Consider the following 17,842-nt stretch of genomic DNA (forward strand, 5'->3'; position numbering starts at 1 on the left):
GAAGCTCAAAAAACCTATACTCCCAAAATAAAAATAAACAATACCAGACTGACTGTGTATAAAAAAAAATGAAATGTCAACGTCAGTCACGTCATTTTCTGTTATCTACGAGCAATTCTAGCGATAAGGGCGAATTATAAACAGTAAAAATGGATAATAAACCATCGCTGAGTCAATATTTCGGCGATAAGGAAGTTCCTCCCGCCTCCCAGTTTTTCGATGAAATCGGGACATCGCCCTCTGATATGATACAGAGTATTTATTTAGGCGAATCAGAAGGTAACATTACAGTTACATTTTACGATTGTTTTTCTAATAAAACTATACAAATCACTAATGATTTAAAGAATACATGAGTTTATTTATGTTATCTAGGTAACCAATCAACATCAGGCAGCATTTTTCCTCAAAACATGAGTGCATCTTTTAGTCAACAAAAAGTGCCTGAAGAGATGACATTTACGAATGTTTTACCTACTGTGAGTGGTTCTACTGCGGTACCGGCGGCGAGTTTACCTGATCCCTCGACGTTCTTCGACACTATAGGCCCTGAACCTCAAATAGTTCCCACTAAAAGTACTATAGCTAGTCCTAGTATACTTACAGAAGCATTGGATGGGTTAAGTATTAAAGTAAGTTTTTTTTTACACGCTTTTTATTAGCTTCACCTGTATGTTTGTAGGTTTGTATGTTTGTTTGTAACCGACTTCTTTGGGCGCGATTTTGACCCACTAAACAGCCAGATTCCGTTCAAACTTTGTAGATTTATTGAGGACCGATGACAATACACTAATTTGATAAAATTATTTCATTTTTAACCGACTTCCCAAAAAGGAGGAGGTTACACATACACATCGATTACTCCGAGGTTTATAGACCGATTTACGTGATTCTTTTTTTGTTCGACTTGGAATAGCTGCCAGTTGGTCCCATAGTCATCAGGTCAGGATCTGATGATGGAAACCCTGAGAAATCGAGGGCAAGCTTCAAAACTTGTAGGCATACATAGGGTAAAAACTTAACACTCAGGTGTACGCCTAAAAGCACTATTCAACTGTGAAGATTTGAAGCTGACCTGATGATGGAGACCAGAGAAAGTCGAGGGAACTCGACAACTGAATATGTAAACTACCTCGTGTTTGGGCTTAAATTATTCGTATTGACAAGACCTATGCAACATTGAAGGTTTGGAGCTGACCTGATGATGGAGACCAGAGAAAGTCAAGGGAACTCGACAACTGAATATGTAAAATACCTCGTTTGGACTTATATTCTTTGTATTGATGAGAACTTACCACTTGTATGGATAGTGACAACTATTCGTATCACTGAAAAGCTTTAAATAAATAACCTTTTTACAAAAAAATTAAACCGACTTCCCAAAACACTAAAAAGAAAAAAAAACTAATTTTAGGTGCATCGGCTTAGAAGTCGGTGGCAAAATTAACTTAGTAACATCCATTAGACACCGACTTCTAGGCTTTTCAATTTGCAAAATATGATTTTTGTTAATTTATATAATTTTCATGTATAGTCGATAAGGTAAGAAAATTAATTAAAATTTTCTAGAATTTTTCTCTACAGTCGATAAGGCAGGACTCGATGTTAATTTTTATTTCCAATAATTATCTTTAGCCGTTTTCTCTAATATTGACAATTTTTTGTATACTAAAGAGAATTTTAATTCTACAAAACAAATAATAGTTTTAAAACAAACTAAAAAGTAGAAAATAAATAATAGTTTAAAAAAACTAAAAAACACGCTTTTTATAGAAAAACGAACTAAAAAATAGGAAATAAATTTTAATGAATTTAAATTAAGAAAACAGTGTTAAAAATTTCAATGAATATAAATTAATAATAGTGTGAATACAAAAAAAAAATATTAAAAAAAAGCGTGGGGTGCTTTTTAAGATATTATCGAAATGAAAATCACTGTACTCATATCTGTCAATAAAATATTTATAACTATTGACACCATGCACCCCACGCTTTTTTTTTAATATTTTTTTTTGTATTCACACTATTATTAATGTATATTCACTGAAATTTTTAACACTGTTTTCTTAATTTAAATTCATTAAAATTTATTTCCTATTTTTTAGTTCGTTTTTCTATAAAAAGCGTGTTTTTTAGTTTTTTTAAACTATTATTTTTATTTAGTAACTGTCCATTATTTACACTTACAAACCAAACAATTGTCAGTCTCTATTTATTATATAAAGTTCACAATATAATATTCATACAGTGAACAGCAGGAAAGTTTGTAAGTAAAATGTAATATAAAACTATGTTTCTAGAACCAACCTGTGGATAAAGAGGCAGATAGAAGGAGGGATGCCTGGCTACCCAATGAGGAAGCTAAGAAGACACTTATGAAGGTACATAGGGACATATCGCAGGAAACAACTTAGTTTTCTATATTTTTCTTTATAATATAATTAATATTTATTTGGTAAATACTGCCTATTTGTTTACATAAGACTTTCGTGGAACATTAATAAAATATAATAATTCCCCAATATAATAATTTTCCAGGCTCAGTCGTCACCTAAAGGCTCGTTCTTCCCTGAGAGAGAAGTTCTCACAATGCCAGGCCTAGTGCTTGAAGAGGAATTGGTAAGTGTATTAATAAATATTATTAACATATTTCTGTACCATTCAGACAAGTTTACTTTTATTCAATTTCCATTCAACTATTTTTGTACCATGCAGACTATGTACCATTGAATAATTTTGCAACAAAATTGTCAATATCACATTTTTGCCATCATTTTATTTTGATAGTAATTATTTCCCGCAATTACAATACAATCATAAAGGAACTATCCACAGTATCCACCACTCTCTGTTTCCCTTAAAACTGTAGCAGACAGACTTTTGCCTTGAAGTTGTTTTGTTCTGTACCTTTCTGTAATAAGTATTACTACATTGTCTACCTCTGTCATGCTGGCTTGATTAAACTTTCACTCAGTAAACAAGATAATAGGTATGTGTACATTCTCACCAAATACACTAATCACAAAGTTATACAATCCACATACATTTAATTCTCAGGCCGACGCACTTCAAGAGGTAGCAGTAAAGTACCTAGGAGTGAGCTCCGCTGGTAGCCGCGGCGTCGTCCGCGCGGAACATGTGAGTCGCGACGAGGCGGGACTGAGGGAGCTACTGAGAACTGGGTATCTGAGGGCTGCTATTAATCTTACACATGTGTTGATCAGTGCTGCTGGACAAGGTGAGAAAGAGGGCAGTTTTAGTTATTTTGCCATATTCTGTGACGTCTAGACATTGGATCAACTGCCTTCTGTGACAGTTTTGGAAAGGTCTCAACAATATTCTATGCTTTTCTACCAGGCTGCTTCTTATTTTTATAGGATTTTGTAGTTTTGCTTCTAAAGAAGTGTATACTTATCTTCATGTTTCTCAACTTAAATTACACAACCATTACAGTTCTCATCAAATAACTTTGCTTCACTGAAGTATACATTTGACTCTTTGCGCCTGTGCATTATTATTTTGTTCTTACTTTTTGGCTACCGTGAAATCACTAATAGCCAATTTCGGACATACAGAGCTCCTAAGACGGTCTTTAGTTGCTGTTTACGTAACATATACATCTGTTTTTCTTAGAACAACTGTCTTTCTTTTTCAACTTGAACACACAAAGAAACCTGACTTTAACATTGTTTATGAACTTAGGTACTGAACTAATTATCATACCATATTTTTCAGGTGTAGGCAGAATGCATCGTCCCACGAAACACACGCCGCGCTCCCTGCAGCTGTGGCTAACGAGGTTCGCGGTCATGTTGAGGATTAAACTGACTGAACCCTTGCTTAAAGAGGCTGAACCTTTCGGGGATTTTAATAAGCCTGATATGTTTTATGAGGTATGTAGACCAATTTATAAAAAGACAGCATTATTTAAGTTAGTAAATTCAAATAGATTTTGTAAAAAATAATTGTTGAAATAGAAGTCGAATAGAATAGAAACCTTACAGACATACCACCAACTGTGGCATCGTAACTCTTAAACGGATGAAACCATTCGGATGCGGTTATTCTGATGAACGCTTGTGTTTCATTTCTTAGACATGTTTCATTAAAACCGGCTCAGCCATTTTTAATTTATCTTTTTTGTCAAGAGAGAATCTTCTGCTTTCTTGTTTTATACCACATATTAGCAAAGCCTATGTTCAATAGATTAAATATGATGATGATACGTAATTATATTTTTCAGTTCTACCCAGATTCATACGAAGGTCGCACGGGTAGTCTGGTACCGTTCTCGCTGCGACTGTTAGTCGCCGAACTGCCGGCACACGTCGGCAAGCCGGAGGAGGCTGTCGACAGACTGTATGCTATGCTCGACACTATACAGACGGTAAGTTTTTATGTAGTTCTAGATTATTCTAGATATTTAAGTCACGTGGAGGTACTAGACTCTTTGGAGCTCTGATAAAAATCGTATAACATTGAAGATTTAAAACTGATCTGATGATGGAGATGAAAAAGAGTCAAGGGAACTTCTCAATAGTATCAATAACTAGCTTCTGTTAGCGGTTTCACCCTCATCGTAAGAACCTGATAAATGGGCTATCTAACACTTAAAGATTTTTTTAAATCGGACCAGTTCTTCCTGAGATTAGCGCGTTCAAATAAACACAAACTCTTCAGCTTTATAATATAAAGTATGTATCCACTACCTCGTGTTTGGGCGTATTAATAAGAGTTTTTCAATGACGTAACACTTATTAGGAGTAAAAAGTTTGTGACGATTTTGAAAAGCCAGAAGATATAAGGTACTTTCTTTAAAATGTGACTTTCTCTTCTAGATGTTATCAAACCTTCGTGAGGGTAAAACAGAAGATGGTTCAGCCACAATATCAGAACAAGACAAGACTGAGTCTATTCGTCTATGGATGGGCAGAGAGACTAGAGTCAATCACTCTCTTGTCAACTGTGCTATTGCTATGAAGGTAAACTATATTTCAATTACAAAGCTTCATTGTATAATTATATACACATTCATTTTCTGTTATAAACTAAAGTCAAAATACTATACATGTTACACTAAAAATTCATTTCAGTCCACTGCAGGTTTCAACTTAGATATGAACAGAACATGCATAGCTACCACAATCTTTGCCACAATCTGTCTAAAGCATTTTACCTACAGATAGAATTATTACTTTCGGAGTCAACAACTTCCAAATACCTACTTCCAATAACTTATTTCTTTTTTTTGGAGCAACAGAATGTAATACATAACATTAGGTAACTATTCTTCAACTTTTGCAACTATCTCTACTATAATGTTTGTTATCAAATGCTTTCTAATACTTAAAACTTTACTCCACAAAAAGTAACCACTTTGTAGATGACCCTTAAATCTTTCCTTTTCATTAATTCCACTTAAATCCCCAGGACTACAGACAAGCAGCCCGCATACTAACAACTCTACAACAGCAATCATCTTCTCCGGGACAGAAGCGAGCCATATGTTCCGCGCTATGTCGCCTCTGGCTGTTAGCAGGACATGTTAGAGCCGCCATGACTTGTTTAGACAACGCGAGAGAAGCTAGGCATCATATGTAAGTGATTTTAGTACATAAAGACGAGGTTGGTACACTAAAAGTCTCTCCGGGACAGAAGCGAGCCATATGTTCCGCGCTATGTCGCCTCTGGCTGTTAGCAGGACATGTTAGAGCCGCCATGACTTGCTTAGACAACGCCAGGGAAGCTAGGCATCATATGTAAGTGTATTTTAATATTTTAATGTCATATTTGGTACACTAAAAGTCTCTCCGGGACAGAAGCGAGCCATATGTTCCGCGCTGTGTCGCCTCTGGCTGCTAGCGGGACATGTTAGAGCGACCATGACTTGTTTAGACAACGCGAGAGAAGCGAGGCATCATATGTAAGTGATTTTAATATGAAGTTGAGGATGGTACACAAAAAGGCTCAATTGGTACAAAGACTTTTGTACCAATGAAGTGTATAAAAGACATTAGTAGGTACCCAAATAGGCTTAATTGCTCCAACTTTAGTGCTGCTCGGTTTTTAATGTGAAGGTTTTGTGTGGTACACTAAAAGGCTTAATTGGTACATCAATGGTATTACGTCTCTTGTACATTCATAGACGTCAGGGGTATAAAAGTGGTTTGCTCATAGTACAACAATGAAATTTCGTGGCCCATGAAATATTTTTGCCATTATACGTTCCGGTAAATGCAGTCGTCTTCTCCGGGACAGAAGCGAGCCATATTTTCCGCGCTATGTCGCCTCTGGCTGTTAGCGGGACATGTTAGAGCCGCCATGACTTGTTTAGACAACGCCAGGGAGGCTAGGCATCATATGTAAGTGTTTTTAATACAAAGTTGAGGTTGGTACACAAAAAGGCTGAATTGGTACAAAGACTCTTGTACCAATGAAGTGTATAAAAGACATTAGTAGGTACCCAAATAGGCTTAATTGCTTCAACTTTAGTACTGCTCGGTTTTTAATGTGAAGGTTTTGTGTGGTACACTAAAAGGCTTAATTGGTACATCAATGGTATTACGCCTCTTGTACATTCATAGACGTCAGGGGTATAAAAGTGGTTTGCTCATAGTACAATAATGAAATTTCGTGGCCCATGAAATATTTTTGCGATTATACGTTCCGGTAAATGCAGTCGTCTTCTCCGGGACAGAAGCGAGCCATATGTTCCGTGCTATGTCGCCCCTGGCTGTTAGCGGGACATGTTAGAGCCGCCATGACTTGTTTAGACAACGCGAGGGAAGCTAGGCATCAAATGTAAGCGTTTTTATATATAAAGTGGAAGTTGGTACGCTGAAAGGCTCAATTGGTACAAAAGTCTTTGTACCAATGAAGTGTATAAAAGGCATTGCTACCCTAAAAGACCTAATTGGTACAATAAATGGATTGGTAGAAATACCACTAACGTACCAATCACAATTAATTGGTACATTTAAAGTTACACACAAGTATGCCTCAACAGCATCTAGACACACGGCAGTGTGTCCGCCAAGTTCGAGCAAAAAAAGCGACACACCGGCCGTGGGTTATATTACACGAACCATTTCGGGCCAAATTCGACCCCCCTATAACTCAAAATCTATTTTATTTACGCATATCAAATTTCTAGTATCTGTTGAGACCCCCTCACTTATCTAAAATACAAAATTTCATTAATATACCTATTGTAGGTCTTGAGATATTGACGTCAGAAAATCGCTATTTTTACTATACACTCACTGACTGACTGACTGACTCACTCATCAAAAACCTAGACCACTTCCAATGGTCGTATTGACTTTGGAAATTTGGCATGGAGGTAGGTCTTTATGTCAAGGTAAAGGGAAAAATCTGAAAATGGCCAAGTGTGAGTCGGTTTCAAAATAATGAAGGTGTAAATTTATACCCGGTGTAAACTTATACCGCTAAGGAACTAAAACGAACTAAATTTATCTATATTTATATAATATATCTTCGAATGGTCCTACCGATCTGAAATTCGTTACAAAGGTTTGTATTTAGTCAAAGTAAAGTAAAAATCTGAAAACGGCCAAGTGTGAGTCACTTTCGAAAATAACGAATGTGTAACTTTTATCCACGAACATAAAATATGACAACATGTCATGTCAGTCAGTTGGTAAATCTAGTCCATTTAGTTAATCTAGTTCATTTCTTTGTAAGAAACATAGTGCATATTCAAAAATCTGAAAGATAGTATAAATGAGACATTTCCTTAACTAACTTAATCAAAAGAAAAAAATAAAATAAACAACCTTACAAAAATAAATGAAATCGCCTATAAAAGAAGTGAGATCTGAATAAATACCAAGTTCCATACACATACCTCAGTTAAAAATAGTTACTTTTTAATAATGTTACTTGGCAAGTTTTAATAGAAAATTAAATACTTGATTCATTGCGTTTAGTAGGTTTATAAGAAGGTGTGTGAAAACTTGCCAAGTAACATCATTAAAAAGTAACTATTTTTAACTGAGGTATGTGTATGGAACTTGGTACTTATTCAGATCTCACTTCTTTTATAGGCGAAGGATTTCCATATTATCGAACTTGGCAGCCTTTCACATTTTTGTTTTGGGTGGGATTGAATTTTCTGATTGAGATAAAACATCGGTAGTCTTGTATTTTTCAATTCCGTCCAAAAGTTTACAACAAAAATCCAATTTTTACAACCCTATTATAAATGCTAACCACTATATTATTTCATCAGCTGCCCGACCCCGGACGTGAGAGAATACGTGGACCTCGGGCTCATCGACATAGCGCACGGGAAATATCAGGAGGCGTACAATAACTTTGCCAGAGCTGCCGACCAGGAACCCACTAATATTATGGTATGATTATTAACTAAAGCCGTTATTTATTCATTAATCAATTTTATTTTTAAAACTAGCTTCCGCCAGCTTCACTCAATAACTACTTCGGGCACATATGCATAAAGCCTTTCTTGGATTATGGATTTATTATATTATGGACTTGGATTATGGAGTCCAGTCGTTTCTAAGATATGCTCATTAAAGCAAGCAAACAAACAAACTATCCAGCTTCATAATATTGGAATATTTTATAAATTCGAAAGTTTGCTCATAAAGTTTAATAGATAAACCGATCAATAAATTTTCTAAAATTTTCTGCAAATTAAAACTTTGTGTGGTAGTCAACACATGTCGTGCCCTCGAGTTGTTAAAAATGTTGCCAATATAAATATCATTGTATCTTTTTTTTCACAGGTAGCAAACAACTTATCCGTCTGTCTACTATACATGGGTCGTCTAAAAGAAGCCATTTCAGTATTACAGAAAGCCATAAATTCAGACCCCGAAAGAGGTCTAAACGAGAGCCTTCTAATTAACCTATGTACGTTATACGAGCTGGAATCTTCAAAAACTAATGAAAAGAAAATTAATTTGCTAAGAATGTTATGTAAATATAAAAGTGATACAATACCTAATGTTTTAGAATGTTTGAAATTGTAGGTTATAATTTTTGGCGCGCAATTAGCTCTTTCTGTAATGAAAAGTAGGTTTTATGTTAATAAGGTATGGCTGTAAGGTTCAAAGAAAAAAAAAATGGTAATATTTAATAAAAAAACTCATATTATACTAATTATTGTAGAAGCGTTTTCGCAAAAGCGAATTTGTCGCTTGGTTCTTCCGACAACAAATAAAGAGCTATCGTAGCGAAAGATGTTTTCTAAAACCGCTCGTAATTCGTAGCCCGTAGAAAAACCAAGAGATAAAACTCGCTACTGCGAAAGTGCTGTAATGCTTTTAATCAAAAATCTTATCTTTGTAAAAAAATCTGAAGTTGACATTATTTAATTTTCTTATATTAGGCGGCCCCCTAGACTTGTAAACATTGGGCAATATTGCAGGAAAAATATTGGTCGCTTAAAACATTGCGCAATGAAATTGACCGTCTAGGGAGCGCCTTACATATATTATCATAAATAAAATTGTTCTATCAGCCGTGAATTCCTTAGCAGAAATTTTAATATAGAACATGTAAATAGTTAATAATATATTATTTGTATATAAGAATTTAAATTGTGGATGTGTGATTATGATTATATCCCAAGACAACACACAAAATTTATTGAAATAGCTAATCTAATAAATAAATCTATGTATATTAATACTCTACTGTATAGTTAAATTCTTTTCTAGGCTAATTTATGCAATTGGATAGCTGCTGAACTAGGGGCAGATTGAATAATCGGCCCTGAAACTATTATAAACCAATAAAAAACGCATACAATATCAAAGCATTTTTATTTGATTACAAGCTGAAGAAAGCCCGATGCCTTCATACAATAAGAAAAAAAAAGATATTTTCTTCTCTGGACTTCCACAAATGTCTCCAGAACAGAATTAGCCGAATCTCGCCTTTGGTTAAGTTGTTGTAAGAACGAATTTCAATTCAGTGAAGGATTTTCTTTTTCATTATTTTCCTAGCTGATGACTAGATGGCGCTGACCTAGGTAAGAATGCAAGAAACGGAACGTCATATAATTTTCATTTTTTACGTTTTTCTCATCAACTATTAAAAATATATAAAATAGGGAATTAAAACAAAAAAGAAGTCAGTCAGATTATTATCTGAATGTCCCGACAGATCAGAAATCTGAATTTCTTGGGTCTCGGCTCAAAGGGCTCGGTGCAATGTTTTTTTTAACTCGGCAAAGGTACACGTTGCACGTATAGGTACAACGGCAACGTCCTATCCTACCCCCGTTCTTCACTGTTCATTTCACTGTCTTCCCCTTATTTATAAAAAAAATGGGCGATATACCAAATTAATAAATAAAATATAATTTCTACAATGTATCTGAAAATACCGGAGTTCGACCATAAATCCACCCTTAGGGGTAACCTCCACTATAATAACATTAAAGCTTCTTGGTAAATTCGCTAAAAATTTCGAGGTACAGTGTGACCACAATAATGAATCTGTAGATTATAATTTTTTATGCGTCTTATAATCTCATCACTTCAACGTATAAAATTGATTTTACAAAATTTTAAGTTAAATACAATCCTTTGTTTTGTATTCTTATTTTGCAAACAATATTTTATTTTATTTCCTACTGGTTTAGTTGCGATCTTTGGCTGTTCTCAATTTACCTGTGCGTTACTAAATGTTTGCATAAAAAAGTCATAATAAAACAGCACGCTGCCAACCATAGACAAAAGAGGGAGGAAGTTTGTGAATGATCGATTTTACGCCGGCCTCCTGAACTTCTCAACGACATTTTTCTTTGTTTGCCGTAACGCGTGTGGACAATATTAACTTTAGCCGCGAGTCCGCGTACAATTCAATAAAATGGCGAACACGTTTCGCGCGGTGACGGTATCGGCGGTGAGTGGCGAGGGTGCGCTCGCAGCGCGCTTCAATTTTCCGACAAACGTAAACGTGGATTATGACCCGCAGGGGTTGAGTGTTAAAGTGATTCGTGCGGACCCGGTGCTGGCTCAGGAGGTGCTCGAGTTCCCTGTCCACAGCCAGAGTGAGTGCTCGCGCGTCGCTGGCCAATCGTACATATTCACGATTGACAATGAAACGCTATTCTTCAAGTTCGCGTCTGACGCCGACTGTCAGGCCTTCCACCTGCTCGTTACGAAGACCAAGGCGGGCAGGTCGTCGTCGGTGTTTACGGTGCGCACGGAAGACTCGTCGGCAATGCAGTACTTCCAGTTTTATGGTTACCTGAGTCAACAGCAGAACATGATGCAGGATTACGTGAGGACGAGCTCGTACCAACGCGCTATACTGTCGAACATCAACGATTTCAAGAATAAAGTGGTGCTGGACGTTGGTGCAGGCTCAGGTATTTTGTCGTTCTTTGCTGCGCAGGCTGGCGCTCGCAAGGTGTACGCGGTGGAGGCGAGTAACATGGCCCACCACGCGCAGGCGCTGGTGCGCGCCAACGGGCTGCACGACCGCATCACGGTGGTGGCTGGCAAGATCGAGGAGATTGAGCTCCCTGAGGCTGTGGACGTGATCATCTCAGAGCCCATGGGCTACATGCTGTACAATGAGCGAATGTTAGAAACATACCTGCATGCAAAAAAGTGGCTCAAACCAAATGGTAACATGTACCCAACAAGAGGAGACCTCCATATAGCACCATTCACAGATGACGCGCTGTTCATGGAACAGTATAACAAAGCCAACTTCTGGTACCAAACCTGCTTCCATGGAGTTGATCTAAGTGCACTGCGCACGGCTGCCATGAAGGAGTACTTCAGACAGCCTATTGTGGACACATTTGACATTCGTATCTGCATGGCGAGGTCAGAACGACATGTAGTAGACTTCTTGAATGCACATGAGACAGATTTACATAGAATTGAAATTCCCTTCAGATTTGAGCTGACACAGTCAGGTACGTGCCACGGTTTGGCATTCTGGTTTGATGTGCTGTTTGCTGGAGCACAGCAGCACATATGGCTGTCCACCGCCCCCACAGAGCCACTCACACATTGGTACCAAGTGCGATGCCTCTTAGAGACCCCTATCTTTGCCAAACAGGGTCAAGCACTCACTGGTCGCGTGTTGCTATTAGCAAACAAACGTCAGAGCTATGATGTCACTATGGAGATCAACCTAGAAGGTACCAACATCACTTCATCAAACACTCTGGATCTCAAGAACCCGTACTTCAGGTACACTGGCGCGCCGGCGGCCCCTCCGCCCGGCGTGAACAGCAGCTCCCCTAGTGAAACATACTGGAACTCTATTGAGTCAACTGCTTCACTGACCAATGGGCAAGGCGTGATGCTTACAGATGGAGCCCAGCAGTACTGCTCCACACCTGATCAGACCATGGCTTATGGAGCACACCCCAACATGATCAAGACAGTGATGCTGCAGGAGGAGTTCATCAAGAGGATCGGGATAAGTCAAAATGGGGACATATAATCCGAGAGGTCGCGCAGAGCGCGCCTTAGGGCAATAAGAAACCGCCGTAATCGGTTGTGAACTATCTTCCGTTCAGACTTTATAGTGTGTAAGCGGACTTATTTATTATGATACATCACAGTGACACAATCATGTAACTAGAGACTCTGCTGGCCTTGTAAATTAAGTAAAAAGTGAAATGGTAATCAAAGGCAATAAGTTAAGCCTTCTCGGAGAATGTTTAGTTTTGGCGGTACCAACGCTTATTAGTGTAATTTGAACACACATAGAAAAGTGAAATTCTGATGTAAATATTCTATAGTTGGAGGCGAATCGGCGCGACTGGCCGGCTGACAGTCCCGCTCGAGGCAGCTCTGGGATAGTAATTGTACTACTATTAATATAGTCCAAGTACATTTAGGATAAGCAATAAGTGCTGATTTGAATGATGATGCTTATCATTGTCAATACTCATTTATCATTATTGGAGTCAGGCTCAATCATTAGTTAGGTAGACACAGCCAGTGCTAACCAGTCCAATGATACCTTCTGTCTGCCAGTCAACACTAGAGATCGCGAATAATGAAAATTTACTTCCGTCAAATATTTTTATACACTGCACTTTAGCCATAGATTGTGTAAAAATCCTTTTTGTAAATATAGGATAAAGTGATCAATTCTTTTTCTGGAACATTGATATTGAGCAAATAATCAGTATTGTACATGTTCTTATTTCTTGATAAACTTATGAATACTGTGAACTTTTGTATTGTAAGTGGTAACATTATAGTAATGCGAGCAAGGATCTGCTATTTTCATTGTAGACATTGGTGCTTGATCCTCTATTGCACAAAAATAGATCAGATAACATGACTACCTCATGATTTGGCAGACAAATGGATCTCGAAAACGTGCTGAGAAGTTGCAAGCAAAATCGTTCTCCCGTATAGACGTAAACAATTTGTATGACACATCTAACTACTTAGATACATAAATGATCTAAATTAGGAGCGTTGAGTGAATGAGTTTGCTTGCAAAAGCCTTGGTAGAATAGAAAATAATAACATGACAATTTTGTATGATGAAGATCACATTGAGTTGCCATAACAGTTCTGGCTACAAGTGGAATGAAGGTTGTTCAGGGCACATAGACTGAAATCAATTCTATAGTATGTAATGTACCAATTTATTTGTAACATCTTTAAGTAAAATAGAACATGTTAACTATCCTTGGCGATTACTATTGTTGGTTTATTAATCATGATTAAAATTGAATCAAGTTAATTGATTAATTCAAACACTTCTTGGAATTTGCATGACTTAGTACTTATACATTTCAAATGTGATATTTATAGTATGATTGATTAATTACTTTTGTTGACATAAATTGGTCACTATAGTTAAGACCAACTTTAGATATTATTATTTATGTATCTGTTTGCTTGTTACATAAATGCCTAAACAACTTTCATTTCTCTTGTATTCTGAGCAATAATGAATTTACTTCACATTAGTTACTCTGGCAACATTTGAAGTAAGATTACATGCGGGCGGGGTGACCATTGTAAAAAATATGTGCTTTTAATGTCTTGTAGTTAATCTACTGTATGACTAGGTGCTGTCATAAATCAATAGGGATTGTAGCACCCCAGAACTTAAAATAGGGACTTAAATAGAAATTGGAGACGCGTGCTGTGACTTGGACAGTAGAATTGTATTTTCTACCCATACAAAATTATAGCAAAATGTATAACTTGGGGTGAGTTTACCCATAAATAAAATAATTCAAGGGGTAAAATGGTAATAAATAAAGTAAATCATCATAATTATTTTTTTATTTAAAATGTTGCCATAATATATTGGCGCTGCACCCCGTCCTGCCTCATTGGTATTTATTACGAAGCCAATATCACTTGCCATTTAACGAAATTCACTTTTACGTTAATATCATAGAGTTTATATTCCCTTGGCTAATTAGGTGTTAGGCCACTAATTAGAGTAACACCAATGTTAGATCAGTGAGCTAAAAATGAAAATTTAATTGATATGAATTGAAATGAATTTATTTTGATGGCTGTCTTGTTTATAATAATTATTAATCAGTGACTATTGTATGTGACGTCTTCGCGCTCATACACTTTTTCACCGCCAGCGTAAACGTCCGTTTTTCTCAAAACCACTGTTCACGTTAAAAATGGTACGTAAATAGTAAACAATTGTTTTAAGAAAACCAACGTTTATTTTGTCGGCGAACTGGGCCCGAGTAAGTAGAGGTAAACAATTGATTTACCAGTTTTAAAGTGATATTATTAAATTGCTGACATAATCAGTGAAATTGTATCATAGCTTACTTCATATAGAATAAGGTGATAATACTAAGACATTGTAGTATGAATGACTATTCTCACTTCAGAGAACATACATTTTCTAGACATAGGTCTCCTGTCAGCCATTAAGGGTTAGCTAATAAAGCTAGAACGTTTAATACCATTTGGTATAACTTATGAATAATAATGTATCCTTAAGTATAAAAAGGATAATAGCAACTACCATTCAGCCACATTATATTCACTGCCAGATAAAAACCTTACAAATGAAGAAATATTCCTCGATACGAAATAGGGATGTCTTAAATTTTCATTTCTAGCAACACCTAGAAATACAGATTATGTAAATAAGAACAATTTGCAACGATTTCGTTTGATATTTTTTTGACTTGCATCACTTTTCGCGGTTGTGTATTAAAATCTTTTTGTATATATATTATATGAGATTAGCATGTTGTATGTAGAAATTAAACTAAGTTTACTGGTTGATTAAATAACTTTATATTAACACGAGTGTAGTCTTGGACACCGGTTATTTAGAATTCTTGGGAATTGCTGAATTGCACCCTGGTTATCTAAAGTCTATGAAAATTCTAAGAAGTTAATCTATAGAATAAAAAGTTTAGCCTATTGTGTTGTATGGGCTTTTATACAAAGCATGGTAATTTCTGGTCAGGCCCATTGTCAACTACCTGAATTTATTTCTAATACAGGTAGTTGAAAATTGGCCTAGTGGGAATAACAATGACAAAAGGGCACATTACAAAAAATAGGTTCTATATCAGCAAAATAAAGAACAACCAGTAAACTTGGTTTATTTGCAATAATAAAATATCAAATCAATTGGTCAATTTCATGCTTAAAAAAAATTGTAAGCGGTATTTTAACTCTTTGAATGTTTATAGAATATAGTCCTTCGATTTACATAAGAAATAGTTTTATAATCGTGGAGTTCCACTGTCTTGGCAATGTTTGTCTTCCAATGCTTAGGCCCAAGTTAACAGTATAAACATAATTTTCTTAAAATGACTGTTTACTTTGAAAGAAATAAACAGTTGTCTTAAGAAAATTGATGTTTATGTTATCGATGAACTTGGGCTATAAGCTGGTATTCCGATTCACGCGTCTGTCGTATGCGGCCAACATTTCGGACGCGAAGCCCAATCTCCAAAGCGGAGCGGAGGTAAAGAGAGAGAGTTGAGAAATCTCGTCATCGCCCACTCTGCAGTATAACCATCATTATCATCTGCCTAGCCTTTTGCCAATTATGTTGGGGTCGGCTTCCAGTCTAACCGGTTGTAGCTGAGTACCAGTGTTTTACAAGGAGCGACTGTCTATCTGACCTCCTCAACCCTGCTACCCGGGCTTAAGACAGCTGTTTAAAAACTTCTCCGCTCTGCTCATTGTATGGACCAACGCGATGCGAGTTCGCTGTCGACAAACGCGTGCGACAGGATTCGAGCCTAAATATCGTGTAATCTGTTTTGAGATAATTTTCATTCAAGAGTTAAAAGACTGTATTGATTGAAATTCAGTAGTTTTTGAAAGACTGGGTAATAATAAATGTTTGAAATTCTAAGGACCTCGTACGATTGTTGTCCATTACCTGCGTAAAAACGGGCTATAAAATATATTTAATGAAATCTGGTCATGCATGGCAGTGTTTCCGGGAACGCAAAATAAATACCAGTCTTTCAAAAAGTTCTCGAATATGTTTTTTTTTTATTTGGAATCTGATTTTGTATGTAACGTAGCCTGTATGACAATTATAGAACAATTTAGTTTCATTTTTTTTCTCGACAACATAGAAAATTATGTTTTGGATATCGTTCCTATTCACGCTGCGGGAGCGGATCGAAGGATCTAGAACCAGAAGCTTGTCTGTGATCGTTTAGAAAGATAAACTTATATTTTGTAGTAATGTGCGAATTAGTTTCTTTGTACTTCTCAGAAGTCATTTAACTGTCCTCTAAAATAGTGTGGTAGTAATTTTGTAACTCAAACTCTTTTGAAAAAATATGTATCGGTAACCTTTCGGTCCGCTTGTGCAGTGCTTCTAAGTGGGTGCAGACATATTGTGAAATTTACCATAAACGTCTAAGAGCAAACAATTGTGGTGCCTACTGAGGCAGTTGATTTCGCAGGCCATGGCTTATAGAACCGCACCGTGGCCTCATATTATAGTCCCTTATCTAGAAATATTGCTTTTAAGTGTACTTGATACTCTAGGAATTAAGCCCTCATTATAGCTCGGAAAATGTGGCTTGGAAATGAAGGCATATAAGCAATAATTAATTTTAAGTAAACATTCACGCGGGGAGCAATAAGCTAGTCGATTCTCAGGGCCTTACCGTGGCCTCGCTAGGCCCGTCCTATGAGCCTTGGCCTGAAGCTCTTACATTAAGTATTAATTATTATTTTCACTGCACGTCCACGTAATTTTGTGTAGTAAACAATCAAAGTGTAATCCTAAGTTGATAATGACGATGACTTAATATTATTATGAAAATGAAAAAGTTTGGACGGCAATTTTCGGTAATAATTATATCAAATAATTCTAATCTATATTTTCGTTTGATTTTGATGTTACCTACGTCCTATATTTTTACAGGATTTGCAAGTACATAGCTACTTTAAAACAAAAACATAAGAATTGCTGAACAAACAGACAATATGAATTCCCTGAAGATAGAATTATACTTGTGGGTACTTCCTTCCAAAAATCCGACTTCTGTGTCGATTCCAAAATTGGCCCGCTACTAGGGGCCCTAGTATCTAGTGTCATCCATATCGAGGCCCTTAGTTTCATTTTTTTTTCATCCAAACAAACCAATTTCTATATTATTGTAAGAAGGATTAGCACAGGTTTTCAAAAGCCGCAAATAAAAGCCGGTAAAATCTTCGCAAACTGATCATCAATGTCTGGAAGATAATTTTAGCGAGCGTAGGTAAGATCTATCTTGGCAGCCGGCCAGGTAACGACTGCGAGTTATTAGGTAAACATGTAGGAACTAAACAATCTTTTCGTGTTTTATTTTATCGATAAAGATACGGCAAATTAATTGATTTGCTGT

General features: G+C 36.5%; 2 protein-coding genes across 2 annotated transcripts; both read left to right on the forward strand.

Annotated features, from left to right (window-relative positions):
• The first annotated feature begins 77 nt into the window (after positions 1–77).
• LOC124641144 (trafficking protein particle complex subunit 12) lies at positions 78–9,800 on the forward strand. Its single transcript, XM_047179135.1, has 12 exons — positions 78–279; positions 376–632; positions 2,301–2,381; positions 2,539–2,619; positions 3,058–3,238; positions 3,736–3,893; positions 4,244–4,387; positions 4,839–4,982; positions 5,431–5,539; positions 5,702–5,759; positions 8,252–8,375; positions 8,772–9,800. Exons 1-12 carry the CDS (start codon positions 150–152, stop codon positions 9,015–9,017), a joined length of 1,713 nt encoding a protein of 570 aa, XP_047035091.1. The 5' UTR covers positions 78–149; the 3' UTR covers positions 9,018–9,800.
• A 913-nt stretch (positions 9,801–10,713) lies between these two features.
• Positions 10,714–17,333, forward strand: LOC124641145 (histone-arginine methyltransferase CARMER). The gene has a single exon (XM_047179136.1). The coding sequence runs from the start codon at positions 10,864–10,866 to the stop codon at positions 12,460–12,462; it is 1,599 nt and encodes a 532-aa protein (XP_047035092.1). The 5' UTR covers positions 10,714–10,863; the 3' UTR covers positions 12,463–17,333.
• Positions 17,334–17,842: the final 509 nt, after the last annotated feature.

This window comes from Helicoverpa zea, chromosome 22 (genome assembly GCF_022581195.2).
Source record: "Helicoverpa zea isolate HzStark_Cry1AcR chromosome 22, ilHelZeax1.1, whole genome shotgun sequence".
In the NCBI taxonomy this organism is placed as follows: domain Eukaryota; kingdom Metazoa; phylum Arthropoda; class Insecta; order Lepidoptera; family Noctuidae; genus Helicoverpa; species Helicoverpa zea.

Bases quoted from the DNA above. Each gene is read 5' to 3' on its own strand.
- LOC124641144 (XM_047179135.1), top strand. From the start codon at position 150: ATGGATAATAAACCATCGCTGAGTCAATATTTCGGCGATAAGGAAGTT. The intron at 280-375 runs GTAACATTACAG...TATGTTATCTAG, and splicing joins TTATTTAGGCGAATCAGAAG to GTAACCAATCAACATCAGGC. The intron at 3,894-4,243 runs GTATGTAGACCA...TATATTTTTCAG, and splicing joins AGCCTGATATGTTTTATGAG to TTCTACCCAGATTCATACGA.
- LOC124641145 (XM_047179136.1), top strand. From the start codon at position 10,864: ATGGCGAACACGTTTCGCGCGGTGACGGTATCGGCGGTGAGTGGCGAG.